Consider the following 18,114-nt stretch of genomic DNA (forward strand, 5'->3'; position numbering starts at 1 on the left):
AGTATTCATTTTGAGTATAGGGTTTGCTTGAGTAACCCATACTATTTTTGTACGTAGAATCGACTGAAATAATAAAAATTTGAAAATATTGAGTTTTGATGAATTTGAGTTGTCCAGGTTCATGATCTCCTTATAAACACCTTGTACATTTTCGGTCCAAACCGCAAACAGTCTTATAATACTACGTATTTGCAGAAGCGAAAAAGAAAAAAATTAAAGAAAAAAGCTTTTTCTGCCGAAATATTCAAAGAAATGTAGGTCCTCCATCTCCACCATTTTTTTCATAAGCATTCCATTAACTCATGAACCGTTGAGTTTTTACCCAAGGTACCTATGCCATATTGCCAAAATTGTCAACAAAAAAGTTATCTAACAATATACTGGGTGTGCCATTTGAAATAAGGAAGTAGTAGCCTCTTTCCGGTATAACCGGAAGTTGTAGAGATCTGAAAATATTTAGGGAGAAAGATCATTGTCTCATACCCTGATATGCAAATTTTCAGCTCAAAATTATGATTAGTTTTTCATGAAAGTCTAATAGGCCACTATTCTCAATGAGAATGACAACAAACTTGCAAAATATCAAATAAGATAATCAACATCTTTGATATCAGATATATTTCCAGTTCCACCTTACCAGAATAGGAATATAAACAGAGTACGTCTGGAATAATGATCCTCCCTATTTGGGGTCAAGGACCTGTTGCTTTTCTCCAAGGTCAAACCTCCTTTATTTACGCACCCTTCTCGATAACGTGCTTCTCGTAGACGACGAAAATGGAATTTTCGAACGTTCGAGTTTGCTAACGACCTTCCTCTCGAACCGGATATACCAAAACAATTTTCATAATGCGCCCGTGTACACCACAGAAATATATACATGGTGGTTCAACGAAAACTTAACACCTCGATTTTTCGACTTTAAAATGAAAATGTGGAAAATCGCTCGGACCCGTCAACTTCTGATTCGAGGGGGAGCAACTTTTCCGTTTTTTCTATCCCCGTAATTTCAACCCCCTAACGGGGGTGAGCACAACCCCTAGATTTTGAAGGATGAGGAATGTTGCGATAACAAATTTTGAAGATCTTATCTTATCTCATCTTATCTGAACCTTAAATTTCGCTTCAAAATATCCATCGATAATGAAATAACAGCGAAAATAGTGAAAGAGACAATGTGGAATTTATCTCGAGAATATTATTCGTATCCGACACATTTCGAAGTTATTTAGTAGTAAGTAAAGGGTGTTTTTTTTCGAGGTATATAACTTTAAGTTGGCATTACTGTTCAAGATGGCAACCGATTTATCAGCTGTCAAGTGATTTATTCTCAGTTTGGTTTGGCAATTCATCATGAATAGACTCACGCCTGAAAAACGCTTGCAAAAAGTGCAATTTTATTTCGAAAATAATGGTTCTGAGATTGCCGTTGTTCCCGATTTTCATGAGCGAATTTTGTTTAGCGATGAAGCGCACTTCTGGTTGAATGGCTACGTCAACAAACAAACTGCCGCATCTGGAGTGAAGTTCTTCTTCAAAAACGATGATGGCCAGAACGTTACAGTCAATGGTGATCGGTATAGAGCCATGATTACTAACTTTTCCATTCCTGAATTGAACAACCATGAAGTCCAGGAGCTGTGGTTCCAACAACACGGCGCAACATGTCACACAGCTCGTGCCACAATCGATTTATTGAAAGACACGTTTGGTGACCGCCTAAATTCACGTTTTGGACCTGTGCATTGGCCTCCAAGATCTTGTGATTTAACACCGCTTGACTACTTTCTGTGGGGCTATGTAAAGTCATTGGTCTATGCGGAAAAGCCACAAACCCTTGACCATTTGGAAGACAACATTCGCCTTGTTATTGCCGATATACGGCCACAAATGTTGGAAAAAGTCATCGAAAATTGGACGTCCAGATTGGACTACATCCGAGCCAGACGTGGCGCTCATATGCCAGAAATCATATTTAAAATGTAATGCCACAAGATTATCCTGAGGATGAATAAAATTCATGTCAATCGAATAATCCATCGTTGTTTTATTGCAATTTACAGTTCTATATCTCTAAAAAAACACCCTTTACTTCCACTCTTTTACCTGTTATTTTGTTATCGATCGAATTTTGAAGCGAAATTTAAGTATCAGATAGCACTCGAAAAGATCTTCAAAATGAGGGTAGTCATCACCAACGTACCATGGTTTTATATTGTTCAATCATCTTCTGGAAATAATGAAAATTTTGGAGAACGGAAATTTTCGGAAAGAGATAGAGGTATTGTTTCATTTGGAATCATCAAATCATAAGATAACAAATTTAACAATCCAATAGTAGGGCCTGAAAACTACTATTGATGATTCATGTTTTTTTTTTGCAGAAAGATCGCTATAGAGAAAGGATGCAAGCTAATGTACGTTGAATGCACCAGTTATTTTTCAGCGCAAATCATGAAGAGGCTAGGTTTCGAGAAAGTATATTCCCTGAAGTACAGCGACTATAAAATTGATGACAAGATAGTATTCGATCCTAAGAAACCCCATGAAGAGTACACTGTGTATGTACAAAAATTAGAAAATTAAATTTTCTGATACATTTCTCTACGCAATGAATTTACACATTTTGAAGAAATGAAATTTATTTCAATTTGCACATTGAAATATCATATAAAAAACAGGGTTGTGAAAATTTTTTAAAATTCAATGATTCGAATTCAGATATGTTGACAAGGTATATTTTTGAAGATAAATAACTAGAAATCAAACAAAAACTTATTTGTATTTATTGGAAAGTAACAAGGTTCAGTTCATTAACAATATAAATGTTCAGCTAAATATCTAAATATTACATATTTTATCGATTGAACGTGTTATATATTATATCAACGATGAATGTATACTTTTGTATATCTATTTTTGGTCTTTTTCTATTTTCATAACTGATAACTTATATATTCTGTTCATGTTGAATTAGATATAAGTGCTCATTAATTTTATCTATTTATTGGTATATTTGCTCAATATAGGTGTGATAAAATATCCATAATTATCAATTTTATTTCTGCCATCCATATTCCTACAATCAATTCCCTTTTCCTACCATTTTAGGATATAATTAGTCGATTTACAATAAGTGACAATTGTTGAGAAGAAGAACATGATTAATAGGTAGGTAATAACGAAATATTATTCTGTGATTTTATCTGATATCTTCTTGATACTCATTATACTATTTATTGATTATTCAATTTTAGTTAAATTTTTCTTTTAAATCTATAATTTTATTACACTTCTGAATTTGTTAGTTACACAAAAACCAACACAGACTATTTTACACATTATATGTCTATTCATGAATTAAATTATATCAATACTACGTACAAGTTCACAACCACAATGATAATCAAACGAGAGCTCAACTTTTGAATGTCGGAATTATTATGGGGGGTAACTTTTGCATGTTTTGCTCGCATCGTTTTATTTTCCTCAACGACTTCAAGGTGTTTTTGAAAGGGCGATTTAATTGGATCAGTCCAGCATATATCATTGTTACAATATTCACAAAGATGATCATTTTGACAGCGTGCTGGATCCATACAGCCTCTTTTTTGAGTGTAATTCTCCGCTGAAAGGAAAAACAGTGAAAAATTTTCACGTTTCATATTTATCTCGAAGAATATTCCAAAACCAAGGAATATTCAATGAATGGAGAAGAAAAAATAAGAAAACACTGATATGTAAAAAAAATTGACATTGAGATACAAGGTGTTCCGCAACTACTACGGAAATAAGTAAAGGGTGTTTTTTTTAGAGCTATAGAACTTTAAATTGCAATTAAACAACGATGGATTATTCGATTGACATGAATTGTATTTACCCGCATGATAATCTTGTGGCATTACATTTTAAATATGATTTCTGGCATATGACCGCCACGGCTAGCTCGGATGCAGTCCAATCTGGACGTCCAATTTTCGATGACTTTTTCCAACATTTGTGGCCGTATATCGGCAATAACGCGGCGAATGTTGTCTTCCAAATGGTCAAGGGTTTGTGGCTTATCCGCATAGACCAATGACTTTACATAGCCCAAAGAAAGTAGTCTAGCGGTGTTAAATCACAAGATCTTGGAGGCCAATTCACAGGTCCAAAACGTGAAATTAGGCGGTCACCAAACGTGTCTTTCAATAAATCGATTGTGGCACGAGCTGTGTGACATGTTGCGCCGTCTTGTTGGAACCACAGTTCCTGGACATCATGGTTGTTCAATTCAGGACTGAAAAAGTTAGTAATCATGGCTCTATACCGATCACCATTGACTGTAACGTTCTGGCCATCGTCGTTTTCGAAGAAGTACGGGCCAATGATTCCACCAGCCCATAAAGCGCACCAAACAGTTAGTTTTTCTGGATGCAACGGTGTTTCGACATACACTTGAGGATTAGCTTCACTCCAAATGCGGCAGTTTTGTTTGTTGACGTAGCCATTCAACCAGAAGTGCGCTTCATCGCTAAACAAAATTCGCTTATGAAAATCGGGAACAACGGCAATCTCATTTTGGGCTCATTCGACGAATCTACGCCTTACTTGATGATCGTTTGGCTTCAATTCTTGCACGAGTTGGATTTTTTAAGCACGCAAACCAAGATTCTTCCGCAAAATCTTCCATAAAGTGGATGGACACAGATCCAATTCCTGTGCTCGATGGCGGATAGACTCATTCGGGTCTTCCTCAATGCTACGCTTTACAGCAGCAATAGCTTCTTCTGTACGCACCGTACGGCGTCTTTGGGAATGCTAGTTATCAATAAGATTAAACGTGGTGCGAAAACGTTCCATGGTTAATCGAATTAACTGCTCTGATGGACGATTTTGTCGACGATAAAATGGACGTAGTGCGCGATACGTATTCCGCACAGAACCATTATTTTCGAAATAAAATTGCACTATTTGCAAGCGATGTTCAGGCGTGAGTCTATTTATTATGAATTGCCAAACCAAACTGAGAATAAATCACTTGACAGCTGTTAAATCGGTCGCCATCTTGAACAGTAATGCCAACTTAAAGTTATATACCTCCAAAAAAAAACACCCGTTATTAAGTAGATAGTTATAACCTAATCTGAGGTTTCTGATGATGACAACTTTATGGTGGAAACGTGCATCAAGCGCTTATTAAAATTATGAAATGATATTGATTGTATTCGTAAATTATTACGTAAGTACCTACCCTTAACCATCTGTCTAGAGCAAACCTCGCCGGTTGGACAAGACACGAATGGTTCCGTTTTTATTGGACAGTACTTATCTTCTACTTCATTGCACTCCACACAAAGGATTGGGAACTCTGAAGATTACAAGATATGTTCAATAAGAATTTAAGTACTTTATTAATCAAATGATATGGGCCAATCAGCTAATTCCCTCCAATCGTTTTCCCGCAACTTTTACACAAAGCTTATACAAAGTGCATGAAATAAAATACTTCAATTAATTTAGGTCAATTACGCGCCGTTTTGTTCGATAAGTTGTTTCCATTTCGAAGGTAATATCGATTTTCACAAGCCTCTGTTGAAGCGAATTTTTCACCAGCAAAATTGTTCGCCATGGACAGAAACAAATGGTAATCACTTGGGGCCAGGTCCGGACTATAAGGTGGATGGACAAGAACCTTCCAACCAAGCTCCCGGAGCTCCTGACGAGTCACTATCAATATGTGTGACCTAGCCTTGTCTTGATGGAACACAATTCCTCTCCTATTGGCCGAATCTGGCCGATCTGGGTGATTGCTTCCTTCAGACGGTCCAACAGTATAGTTCCGAGTCAACAGTTGTGCCGTAGGGAAGCAGCTCATAGCATATAATTCCCTGATAATCCCACCAAACACACAGCAAAACCTTCCTGGCCGTCAATTCTAGCTTGGTCACCATTTTCGACGGCTCACCGCGTTTCGACCTCGACCGTTTTCACTTGACGTTGTCGTAAGTGATCCACTTTTCATCACCAGTCACCAACCGTTTCCAAAATTGGTCGAATTTGTTACGATTCAGCAGAGATTCGCAGATGGAAATTCGGTCCATGATGTTATTTTGCGTTAACTCGTGTGGTACCCTTATATCTTGTTTCTTATTGAGACCAGCTTTATGCAAATGGTTCCAAATGATTTTATCTACATTTGACCTTCCAGTGTGTGGTTCATCTTTGACGTCGAAAATACCGGAATCGACGAAACCAAATTGCGTGAATGGGCTGTTACAGTATCAGGACCAGTTCTTAACCCTTACAATATGATAGTTAAGGGTATTGTAAGATTTTCCAACAATATAGAAGATATCCTCATGAAAACGATGAAAAATGGCGATAGTTCTGAAAAGCTGAGCTCTAGCAAATCGACCTCAAAAATAACTTAATCTGATTATCGTTTGTTAAGATTGGCTTACGCAAAATGCAAAGATCCTCCTCACAAAAGATACATTCAGGAGATTTGAACGGAGTACCAGGAGATTTGGTCGAAGTATCAGGAGATTTGGTCGAAATATCAGGAGATTCGAGCGAAGTATCACGTTTTTGCTGAAGTTTCGTACAATAGTCCTCGTCCATACATCCCTTTTTCACGGTCACGCTGAGGATTTGCTTGCTTAAATGATGGGGATATAGTTCTCCGATATCTGGAAAATTAAAATCAGATGACAGACTAATTATAATTTTAAAAATATTCTATGGTTGAATGATTTACGAATAAGATCCTCGACAAAGTACAATGGCTAGCCTGTGTGAGAAAAACAAGAGCTATGGGAATGTACCCCACTAGAGAGAATCAAATTGTTACAGCGATTTCTGCCCAAGACACCCTGCCATTCCATCGTGGAGGGATGACTCTGCCGTAGTACGGTGAGTCTTGTGGTGCCGCGCTAGACTGTGCAGCGAAGCCAGTAGCGCCACCTCTCGGGCATGCATAGAATCACTACAGTATAATCGCTATTCGCAGGATTAGTTCACAAAACTTGCTTTCAATAATTAGGATGATAGTAATTTCGCGTTACCTTTTTTTTCTTCAATGAATCTTGCATATCCGCATTTCGTTTCGTTAATGCAAATTTGTGTCATATCCATTTCCTTGCATTCATCCTCCGTAGAATGCGTGGGGCAGTAAATACATTCCAAAGAGAAGGCTGGAACAAATTCTGTGATTTTATCTTAAATTTTCAGAAGAGAAAAAATCGAGAAAAGTATTAACTTGGCCTTAAGAGTTTCAGAAATAAGTTGAGGTGGGATCTCAAAAACGCTGGTCAGAGAGGTGAAGTTAAACTTTTGCAGATTACGAGAAAGTCACTTATGAACTATAAGCCGTTCTTAAGCTTTTGAGCTCTTGTTCATTCATTGTGTGTTTATTGAGCGCTTCCTGAAATTTGTCATAAATAATCGAGTATTTCACATGAAAAGTACAAACTAAATTTCAACAAGTCGGATCTGTTACGAAAATCTTGGGTTATTTTCTGAATATTCTGCAAAATTTCATTTCTATCGTAATTTCAAAAATAAACAAAATTTCGAACATCCATTTTCACGGAATTCATATCTAACCAAATTTTGCCTTTTGAATAATGTTTTCAGTTTTCAATTTATTTACAACATCTACTAATAAAATTAAGAAATAATTAACTGAAAGAATATTCTGTATGGATAATTAATACCTATAAAAATTTTGAATTTTTCCCGAGAGTATTGAGAAAGTATAAGAATATTTACTGAAATCAGTAATGGTTTTAACTCACTGTGATCGATATCAAAGATAAAAAACGTCAAGACAAAATAATGAATTCGACTCATTCCTATAATATTCACAAGACCTACTTGTCACTAGGTATGTGTAATCTGTAATGTGCATTTCATTACATCGAATGAATAAAATTTGCAAAAGCTTGATGGTTGCATTGATATCGGTCGCCAAATTGCCCAAGTATGCGTTTTTTTTCCTTCCTCAGATATGTTTTGTGATACTTTATCGACTAAATTATAAATTAATTTCAACGGTAAACAATTACCTAAACTGGAACGACAATTGTTTCAGAATTAATAACTCATAAGTACTGATTATCAATTACAGCCTTTGCTGTTCAAACCTTGAATAGGCTTTATTTCAAAAAATGCTGATTTTTGTTCAGATAACTCCTATTCTGAAACAAGTCTTATAAAAGTCTTTTTGCATTAAAAGTGTTTTTTAAAGTTTCAATGGGACAAAGTAGAATTTTATATTAAGTGAAATAAAATAAATGAAAAAATAAAATAAATAACTGTATTTAAGGCAATTGACCTAAGTCCTTCAGCTCAAAAGTGAAATAATTCAACTGCAAAAAATGTTCATGGGACACATCAGTAGGTATAGCCTTTTGGTCCCAGTTTTAATCTTATAAATATCATTAAATTTTCACTCACCTAATTCTATTATGGGTGTAAAAATTGAAATGAAAATCAACCGTTGAATAGAAGAATCAAAAAAACCAATGTTTTTCATTTTCACTAGCCATAATGCAATGTCAGTAATTCCGTCAAGTTGATTGCTATAGTTTGGTTGTCAAATCTTCGTTACATCTCGAATATTACCACAAAAATTTTTCGTTTTATGTTACTGTGTACTTGTCTCAAGATCAGGTAAATATTTATTCTAGTTTTATTATAGAATTTTATGCGTTAAAATATTTATTGAAAATTATTCCGGTTTTCTTCAAGTAATGAACATAGAAATGTAGCAACGATAACTATTTCGAACTGTTTCTAAGGAATTGGTCTATTAAACGCAAAGGATTACATTTTGTAATATCTCAAGGTTCTTGCACACCAAAATCTTTAAAAATCGTGCAATTCGTTTCCGAGATAATTCAGATTTTCCATTCTTAAAACTCACTCTGTATACTATTGGCAAAGATACGTCTTGATATTGTTCATATCCAACAAGAGGAACAGAGATGAAATCCATCCAATTAGTTACAGGGCCCCCGCAACCGCGCGTTCAACGCGTGCACCGCACGCGGGCGCCACTCTTAAGCGGCGCCAAAATCTCTTATAGACCGCATGAAAATCCGAAAGACCAAAGGTTTTTGAAAAAGATTTTTTTTATTTTTTCAACAATTTTAAACGTGCAAAGACATCTTTTACACATCCAAACAAGTTCCCGAACGTCACAATCCCTATAAAATAACCTCGGCCACAGATTGCAATTATACGATTCTTTTCGAGTAAACAAATCATAAATAATCATCCCTTTGTCGGTACGGGATTTCTTTATGGACCATCTTGCACCGGACGGCGGGCACCATTTCTTCGATCATCACTAAAACGCATATGGTACACATAAACAATCATAAATACCGAAGCGATAGCTTTTAGCCAGGGGAATTACTGAAACTTTCGCCACCATCTGTAGGAAAAATACTACATGTTACAGAGAATTTCTGAAACTACCATAATCTGCTTGCTATGCTATAACAGCAGAAACCTATCCAAAGAATAGTTATTTTGTTTCGAAACGTTTAGGGGTTGAGGTCAAGACGCAAAAAATTAAAATACTCAGATAATTGGAAAGATTTGTATTTTGTGTAATTATGGTTTGTTTTACTGTTTCTTGTTGTGATTAAATTAAATTTTATGAAATGGTAAGTACCTATCCACATACAGTATTAGCATTTCTATTAGTCTATAAAATTCTATATTTTTTTTCTGTTCAAAATGGTGCACATCCTAAATTAGCCCATACCTATATACTATAATATTATTTTTATTTGCTTCAAATAGGGAAGTATTGTTTGTAATCGTGAAAAAATTGAATCGACTTTGATATTTTGAATTTGTTACCTGGGGCCACCATCATATTATACTTAATTTTTTTTTTAATATGCACCCTGGATCTGTATTATTTATTTGATGTTCGTAGCCGTTTGACATTCTAAAAAAATTATATTTCACCTTTGCCAAAAATTAATTATTATAACAGAAACAGGGTATGTGCTTCAGATCGGTCTTAACTTATTATTATTATTAATATTAACTCCGTTTAGGTTTAAAGGCTCGGATTTAAGGTTTAAATTCATAAAAATGAAAACATACGGGTTATTCTCAAAGGGATGGCGCAAAGTGAATCATGGGTGAATGTCCTTACCAATTTTGGATCAAGTTTTTCTTAAATTCTAGGAGCCATACAAGAGAAAACGACCTTCTGATGCAAAATTTCGAGAGCAAAAAAAAGCTAGACTTCAACAAAGGGAGAAGATGGCTGGGAGTATGGAATAATATTTAATAATTATTAATAATAATATTAATATTTTAATATAATATTATGAATAATTTAAAGAAGAATAAAGCTCAGGTTTCGAAAACTCTGCAGTTTCATTACAGAATTAAAATAAAATGCGGTTTTGATCGAATGCTTGAATAAAATAATGAAACATTTAAAAAATGTATTATGCAACAACTGACAGCATAAAGTTCTTAAGGCATTCAATAAAGGTTGCTGATAGTTTTTTTAACCCTTCTACAAATAAATTCCTAACAAAAACTGAAACATTTTTTGCCGATTATCCTGCGACGATTTTCTCCACTTTCCCCCCTTAAGGGGCGCCAAAATATTTTCGGCACGCCGGCGTTGATGACCCTTGCGGGGGCCCTGATTAGTTAAACAAAGGCAATAGATGCAGTCATTAAATCAATTCCCTTTTCAACATCACATCGAGTAAAGGGGTGTAAACGTAGACATGTTAAAAAGGAATATGTCTAGATTATCTGAATTCTGAGTTAGTATACTAACTGACAAAGAAACTGCAACATCCAGCTCCATGCTCAACCTCTGACGGTTACGCATTGCCGGCAACGATTACAGAGGTACAGAAAACGTCAACATTGGAATGTGGAATAGCATCAGTTCGTCTTTTCGGAAGAATCTCGATTCTCCTTGGGTGCACATGATGGCCGAAAAAGGGTTAGACGACGTCGGGGAGAAAGACCTGAACCTCAGTTTGATGTTGAGTGTCATGTACACCGAACAGTAAGCGTTATGGTATGGGGTGCTGTTGCACATGCAAGTAGGTCACCTTTAGTCTTTAACCGAGATAACATGACAGCGCTGCATTACCTTCAAGAAATGGTGGAGCCATATGTTCTCCCTTACTATAACCGGCTCGAGAATCCAATATTTCATCAAGATAATTAGTTTAAACTTTTTCGAAGCGACCCATGTGGATCTTTTGCCATGGCCGCCCAGATCCCTTGATCTTACGCCCTTAGAGCATGTTTGGACATTATGGTTAGAAGGCTTGGAAATTTATCCCAGACCCCACGGACTTTGGCGGCTCTGAGACATGAAGTAGTGAAGTACAGTTAGCTTGGGATAGTACCCCTCAAGAAGAAATAGACCATCTTATTGCATCAATGCCGGGACATGTTGGAGAATGTATAGATAGATAATCGCGATGGACAAACACATCATTGACAAATTTATTAAAAAAAATTGTAAACCCTTCGTTTTTTTTCCAAATTTCAATCATTTACTCCTTGCTATACTATCTTTGTTTCACCAAAATCAATTTAAAATTTAAACAGCTGCATATGGGTGTTGCAGTTTCTTTTTCGATTAGTATATAATTGTAGGAGACGAGAATGATGTAATCTCATATCCTTCTTTTGTGATGTTCTCAATGTTATGATCGTAATTCGACCATGTTGAACAGTGCTGAAACTTTCCATTCAAATTCTTTTTCGCCTACCACTACTTAACTATTTTCATTTACAATTATAGGTAACGTCTAAGTATCCTGCAATTCCATCGATGTGACATTTTCATCTTATGAAAACATGGATTACGTGAGTGACAATTGCGTCGAATTCACTAATAATCCAATATTTCAAATTGTTGCTTTCAACGTTATCATTGGCTTTATCGTTTGGCGCAACATGCAAGGAGAAGGAGGTGATGCAGGGGGAGGGGGTGGTGCTGAAGGAGGAGCAGAAGGATGAATTTTCAAATTAGGAATACATACTAATATAAATTTATTTTAAATGAATTATTTATATTACGATTTTATTGGTAATGAAAAATCCATAATTGAATTCAGTTTGTTTAATTAATATTACCTCCTTCATAAATCCGTTCTTGCCACTCCAAAACTGTTTTTTCACGTGTACGAGGTGCTACACCTGAAGTGTCATCTATTTAACGTTCAATGTTGGCCACTTATCGTCCAAAATTCCTCTGACAATGGTGTGTTATAATATTTCCTGCTTTTTCGTACTTGCTAAAATTCCTGTGTTAAAAATTATGACCCAAATTGAATCCCCAAATCAAAGTTCATCGAAATCGGCCCAGTAGAACGCCAGATATTAAGGTATACCAGTAGTCTCTTTGATAAATCGAGAGATGGCGTTGTACGTTGCTTAATTATCTGCAGAACGGCACCGGACAGAAACCCAACCGTTCTACCCTCTGGTATGGAGGTGTATAAGGCAGGGATCACTGAGTTGGCACGAAGGACCTTTTGTACTCAGAACACTTTCAAGAAATTGTCATTTTTATGAAGGATAGAAGAAGAAAAGTCTGTGCATACTCCCAAGTGAAAATTGACATGATTCACTTGTGCTTCATGAACATCACCGAATAATTTGAAGGATTTGAATAAATCGTTAAATGGCCTATTGCAACAGTAAGTGCATTGACTCAAAAGGTAAAAAAGGTTACTGACAAGAATATGCATGTTTTTTAAATAGATACAGAGAAATAAGTAGAAATTCCAATAAAACACATTCAAATTGGAAAATATTGTTTATATTAAATATTTCTGACGAAGCACACAGTCTATTTACAGCAAAAATTTACAAATGAGTAATAAGGACATTTTTAATGAATGTCAGTATTTCATAAGAAAAATAAAATAGAGAGATCAATAACTAGTATTTGCATAATATTAATGACAAGTACTACATAAAAACTACTTCATAATATTATTATTTGATGAGCCAATGATGGGGGTAGAGTTCTCCGATATCTGGAAAATTAAAATCAGATGACAGACTAATTATAATTTTAAAAATATTCTATGGTTGAATGATTTACGAATAAGATCCTCGACAAAGTACAATGGCTAGCCTGTGTGAGAAAAACAAGAGCTATGGGAATGTACCCCACTAGAGAGAATCAAATTGTTACAGCGATTTCTGCCCAAGACACCCTGCCATTCCATCGTGGAGGGATGACTCTGCCCTAGTACGGTGAGTCTTATGGTGCCGCGCTAGACTGTGCCGCGAAGCCAGTTGCGCCACCTCTCGGGCATGCATAGAATCACTACAGTATAATCGCTAATGTAAACAGCGTTTAGTTCACAAAACTTGCTTCCAATAATTATGATGATAGTAATTTCGCGTTACCTTTTTTTTCTTCAATGAATCTTGCATATCCGCATTTCGTTTCGTTAATGCAAATTTGTGTCATATCCATTTCCTTGCATTCATCCTCCGTAGAATGCGTGGGGCAGTAAATACATTCCAAAGAGAAGGCTGGAACAAATTCTGTGATTTTATCTTAAATTTTCAGAAGAGAAAAAATCGAGAAAAGTATTAACTTGGCCTTAAGAGTTTCAGAAATAAGTTGAGGAGGGATCTCAAAAACGCTGGTCAGAGAGGTGAAGTTAAACTTTTGCAGATTACTAGAATGTCACTTATGAACTATAAGCCGCTCTTAAGCTTTTGAGCTCTTGTTCACTCATTGTGTGGTTATTGAGCGCCTCCTGAAATTCGTCATAAATAATCGAGTATTTCACATGAAAAGTACAAACTAAATTTCAACAAGTCGGATCTGTTACGAAAATCTTGGGTTATTTTCTGAATATTCTGCAAAATTTCATTTCTATCGTAATTTCAAAAATAAACAAAATTTCGAACATCCATTTTCACGGAATTCATATCTAACCAAATTTTGCCTTTTGAATAATGTTTTCAGTTTTCAATTTATTTACAACATCTACTAATAAAATTAAGAAATAATTAACTGAAAGAATATTCTGTATGGATAATTAATACCTATAAAAATTTTGAATTTTTCCCGAGAATATTGAGAAAGCGCCTAAATAATTTTATTTACTTAAATTAGTAATGGTTTTAACTCACTGTGATCGATATCAAAGATAAAAAACGTCAAGACAAAATAATGAATTCGACTCATTCCTATAATATTCACAAGACCTACTTGTCACTAGGTATGTGTAATCTGTAATGTGCATTTCATTACATCGAATGAATAAAATTTGCAAAAGCTTGATGGTTGCATTGATATCGGTCGCCAAATTGCTCAAGTATGCTTTTTTTTCCTTCCTCAGATATGTTTTGTGATACTTTATCGACTAAATTATAAATTCATTTCAACGGTAAACAATTACCTAAACTGGAACGACAATTGTTTCAGAATTAATAACTCATAAGTACTGATTATCAATTACAGCCTTTGCTGTTCAAACCTTGAATAGGATTTGAATAAATCGTTAAATGGCCTATTGCAACAGTAAGTGCATTGACTCAAAAGGTAAAAAAGGTTACTGACAAGAATATGCATGTTTTTTAAATAGATACAGAGAAATAAGTAGAAATTCCAATAAAACACATTCAAATTGGAAAATATTGTTTATATTAAATATTTCTGACGAAGCACACAGTCTATTTACAGCAAAAATTTACAAATGAGTAATAAGGACATTTTTTATGAATGCCAGTATTTCATAAGAAAAATAAAATAGAGAGATCAATAACTAGTATTTGCATAATATTAATGACAAGTACTACATAAAACTACATCATAATATTATTATTTGATGAGCCAATTCGATACATTGAACATTGAGAAGTATGGAATCATGAGATTCCAATTCAGTCTATTAATGAATGTTTTACTAGAAGCATATATTTTAATTTCATCTTAATATGTTATTAGACATGAATAATAGTAATAATTGTATTTTCTAAAGGAAACAGATAGTTAGAATAATAAGAAGTTGAAAATTTACCAAAAATATGAATTATTAAAATGAAATTGAATTCGAATTTTTGCAAAATTCAAAGAAATTGATATGAAATGCTAGAATAAAATGAAAATTTCACTTCTTCTGCAGCAAATGTAAGCAACAGTTAAGTTGTTTATTTATCAACTATCCTGTATAGGTACACTTAGTTATGAAATAGTTATATAAATATCATTTACCAATAAAGTGCATAAATTAACTAGTCTAAAACTTTAAATTGAACTCCACTTGAATCATATTACTTGGGAATACTATCAATATTATTCAAACTATCACAATCATTACACTTTTTCAATGCAGAAGAATGTTTGTCACACTTAGAACTATTATTTGTCATTTTAAAATATTTAAGAAGAGGACTCCTCTGTGCTATGGTTCTAGTTGGGGTCTTATTTTTGGGTGTGGTCTCTATTTTAGTAATTTTTGAGTTTAAATCACAAGAATTCTCTAACATTTTCCTCTTAAAACTATGTTCAATTCTTAATTTGGTAAGCCAATCACAATGTTTTTTCTTTGGTGGCGAAAAATTCAGATGAGGAGCTACTCCATCTATAACAAAATTAGGTAAACCCTTCAAGGGGGAAAGATCACTGAATTTCCTTTTGTTAGGATTATGATCATTATTCGGTAAATCAACTAAATTGTCAAACAGTTTACGAGGCCCAAATTGACTGTGAAGTCTCTTATTTGGATCTTTCGTTTGGTCATCGGTTTTCCTTTTATTCGAGTGATTGCAACTTTTACAAAACCTGTCATTGTCAGTACCACATAAGCATTTTTCACACGAGTTTATGAATTTTTTCGGAACTTCCTTGAAAATTTGTGAGTTCGCATGGTTTCTCTTCAAATTGATTCTATTCGATTTGTTAAATGAAGGCAAAGTTTCTGTTTTACCTTGGCCATCAATTTCAAAATTTTCAGGTAAGTCTTCAGTTCCTATTCTCCACAACTTGTGTTTTATATCATCTGAGCAAGTCACAATACACATTTCAGCATGTTGATACCATGCAACACAAGTAACCTCTGCCGTATGTCCAGTCAACTTGCAAATCGGTTCGGGATTTTTCAAATTCCAAATGTATGCGCATTCGTCACTACTTCCACTTATTAAATAAGAACCGTCTCTACTAAGAGCTGACTTGATGTAAAAAGTATTATTTTGATGACCTGTGTAGGTCATTATAGGAGTAGTGTCATATGTTCCAATGTTATAACAATAAATGTTGTTATCAAGACAATTCACATAAAGTTTGGTATTATTAGGATCTATAACTAGATTACTGTATCCATGTCTAGCTGATTTACCTGGATAAGGTAATGTATATTTAGGTAAGGGATCCCGTTTGCTATTATAGTGTGTTTTTCTAAGGTCCCATACCTTAATGCACCCATCTCCAGCACCACAGGATATTAAGGTATTAGAATTCTTAAACACTAGACCTGTTACAGAGTTATTTTGGCTGCATAACACAATATTTTTTTTAGATCTTGAAGGTGTTACAGCTTTGGTGACATGTGATTTGCTAATGAGGATATCACTCTTTCCAATTAAAGAACTATTAGCAGCATTTTCTGCTCGAATATCCCAAACAATGATATTACCATCACGACCACCTGAAATAAAGAAATTGTAGTTTTACTTTAGCAATTTTCATCCTGAAATAAAGTGAAATTATACCTGTTCAGAATTGAATTAAGTACCAGAACATCTCAAATGAAACATACTAATTGTTTTACTGCTTAGAGGTTCCTATGAATTCAAATGTGCTTTTGTAGGCTTCAGAACTTGATAGAGAATGCAAAAGAAATAAATGAGTATATTTAACAGGAAAGAAAGAGAGGGAAATGCATCCCATTATCTTTCAATAACCGAGTGAATCAAAGATAAACAAAATTAGTGTAAATTTTAATTTTCATAAAAATTATTCAAAATTCCACGCCTTCTGGTAAGTAATATGTTAATCCTTGGTTTTTCACTAGTCAATTTCATTTGAGAAGTGAATGATTTATTTCATTCTTGAACAATTCTGTACATCACTGATTGAAATGACTAAACAACTTATTCTAATTAATATTACCTGTAGCAAATATACCAGGATCATCTCTACTAGATGCCACAGTCTTCACTGATCTTTCATGTTTTAAGTAAGTAGTCTCTTCTCTAATTCCAGAACTTGAAATATCGTAAAGTTTGCTACTGTGGTCTCCTGAGGCAGTTACTATTTTCATCTGTTGGAAGAGCCATGTTAAATCAAAAATTGCGTTATTATGCGCACGTAGTCCTATTCTTTCCTGCCCTTTTTTAATGTTTTGAATGCCTATTTTACCATCTTCATTAGCTAGTGCCAAAATATGTTCGAAATTAGTCCTTCCAGAGAATTTACAAGCAAAAATTGGCGAATCTGGAATAATGTCTTCATAAGGATATAATTGTGAGAAATTGTCATTTCCTAAACATCTCAACCGTTCCAAATAAGGCTCAAAATAATTGTTCTTCGCTAAAATAAAAACAGTTTTTAGTTTGGATTGTTGACAAACTTTATATTGATTACCATAACCATACTGTTGATCCCAATGACTTATTACTGGATGCATAGTTGCATTTTGCACTCAATTGTTGTAATTAACGAACCAATTAATTCCTAATACAAGTAATTGAACTTCACTTCTAGGTTAAAATAATGAAATAAGCGGGAAATTTTATATTTTCAACAGTTTGTATTCATGACTTCAATATAAATTCATAGAATGCAAATATGAAGTATAAGTCATAGAAAGAAAAGCATTATTGACAGTTAAAAATTGATTAGAACTTAACCTTTACAGAGCGTTCCCGATTCAAAGGTAGGATGCGCCCTCTACATCATTCGTTTTCAAGTGTAGGGAAGATCATTGTAAACAGAAGAATTTCGTAGTTCGGGAAATAATATGATGAACAATGAAAATAGTGTTTCTTTCAGTTCAATTGATTTATTTCATTGTAATTTATGAATAATCATCGAATCATCCATTATCCAAAAAAAAAAACAATTATTTTAGAAAAAGCATCTTGAATGCT

General features: G+C 34.4%; 3 protein-coding genes and 1 long non-coding RNA gene across 8 annotated transcripts in view; 2 read left to right on the plus strand and 2 right to left on the minus strand.

The window, feature by feature from the left end:
• The window catches only part of LOC123685106 (arylalkylamine N-acetyltransferase 1-like), a 35,099-nt gene extending 32,050 nt beyond the window's left edge, over positions 1-3,049 (plus strand). For all 3 annotated transcript variants that reach the window (XM_045624689.1, XM_045624690.1, XM_045624688.1), the window contains exon 3: positions 2,385-3,049. In XM_045624689.1, coding sequence (XP_045480645.1) covers positions 2,385-2,586 — 202 coding nt within the window. In that variant the 3' untranslated portion in view covers positions 2,587-3,049. The remainder of the gene's footprint in view (positions 1-2,384) is intronic.
• A 225-nt stretch (positions 3,050-3,274) lies between these two features.
• Positions 3,275-14,278, minus strand: LOC123685105. 3 transcript variants are annotated; one of them, XM_045624687.1, is made up of 5 exons: positions 14,152-14,278; positions 13,415-13,542; positions 6,444-6,673; positions 5,234-5,350; positions 3,275-3,628 (listed from the first exon to the last, which is right to left on the minus strand). In XM_045624687.1, the coding sequence occupies exons 2-5, from the start codon at positions 13,438-13,440 to the stop codon at positions 3,366-3,368; spliced, it is 636 nt and encodes a 211-aa protein (XP_045480643.1). In that variant the 5' UTR covers positions 13,441-13,542; positions 14,152-14,278; the 3' UTR covers positions 3,275-3,365. The 3 variants fall into 3 exon arrangements, with proteins under 3 accessions (XP_045480643.1, XP_045480641.1, XP_045480642.1); XM_045624685.1 differs by lacking the exons at positions 13,415-13,542; positions 14,152-14,278 and adding exons at positions 7,047-7,175; positions 8,440-8,572 and having other exon boundaries at positions 6,444-6,671; XM_045624686.1 differs by lacking the exons at positions 13,415-13,542; positions 14,152-14,278 and adding exons at positions 7,047-7,175; positions 7,779-7,894 and having other exon boundaries at positions 6,444-6,671.
• LOC123685108 lies at positions 8,517-12,102 on the plus strand. Its single transcript, XR_006748260.1, has 2 exons — positions 8,517-8,655; positions 11,792-12,102. It is a non-coding gene; the product is annotated as an uncharacterized LOC123685108 (long non-coding RNA).
• Positions 14,279-14,646: 368 nt separating the features above from the next.
• On the minus strand, positions 14,647-17,806 carry LOC123685109 (protein lethal(2)denticleless). The gene is made up of 3 exons (XM_045624691.1): positions 17,609-17,806; positions 17,135-17,554; positions 14,647-16,670 (listed from the first exon to the last, which is right to left on the minus strand). The coding sequence occupies exons 1-3, from the start codon at positions 17,649-17,651 to the stop codon at positions 15,295-15,297; spliced, it is 1,839 nt and encodes a 612-aa protein (XP_045480647.1). The 5' UTR covers positions 17,652-17,806; the 3' UTR covers positions 14,647-15,294.
• Between the last annotated feature and the right edge of the window lie 308 nt (positions 17,807-18,114).

Source organism: Harmonia axyridis, chromosome 7 (genome assembly GCF_914767665.1).
Source record: "Harmonia axyridis chromosome 7, icHarAxyr1.1, whole genome shotgun sequence".
NCBI lineage: Eukaryota > Metazoa > Arthropoda > Insecta > Coleoptera > Coccinellidae > Harmonia > Harmonia axyridis.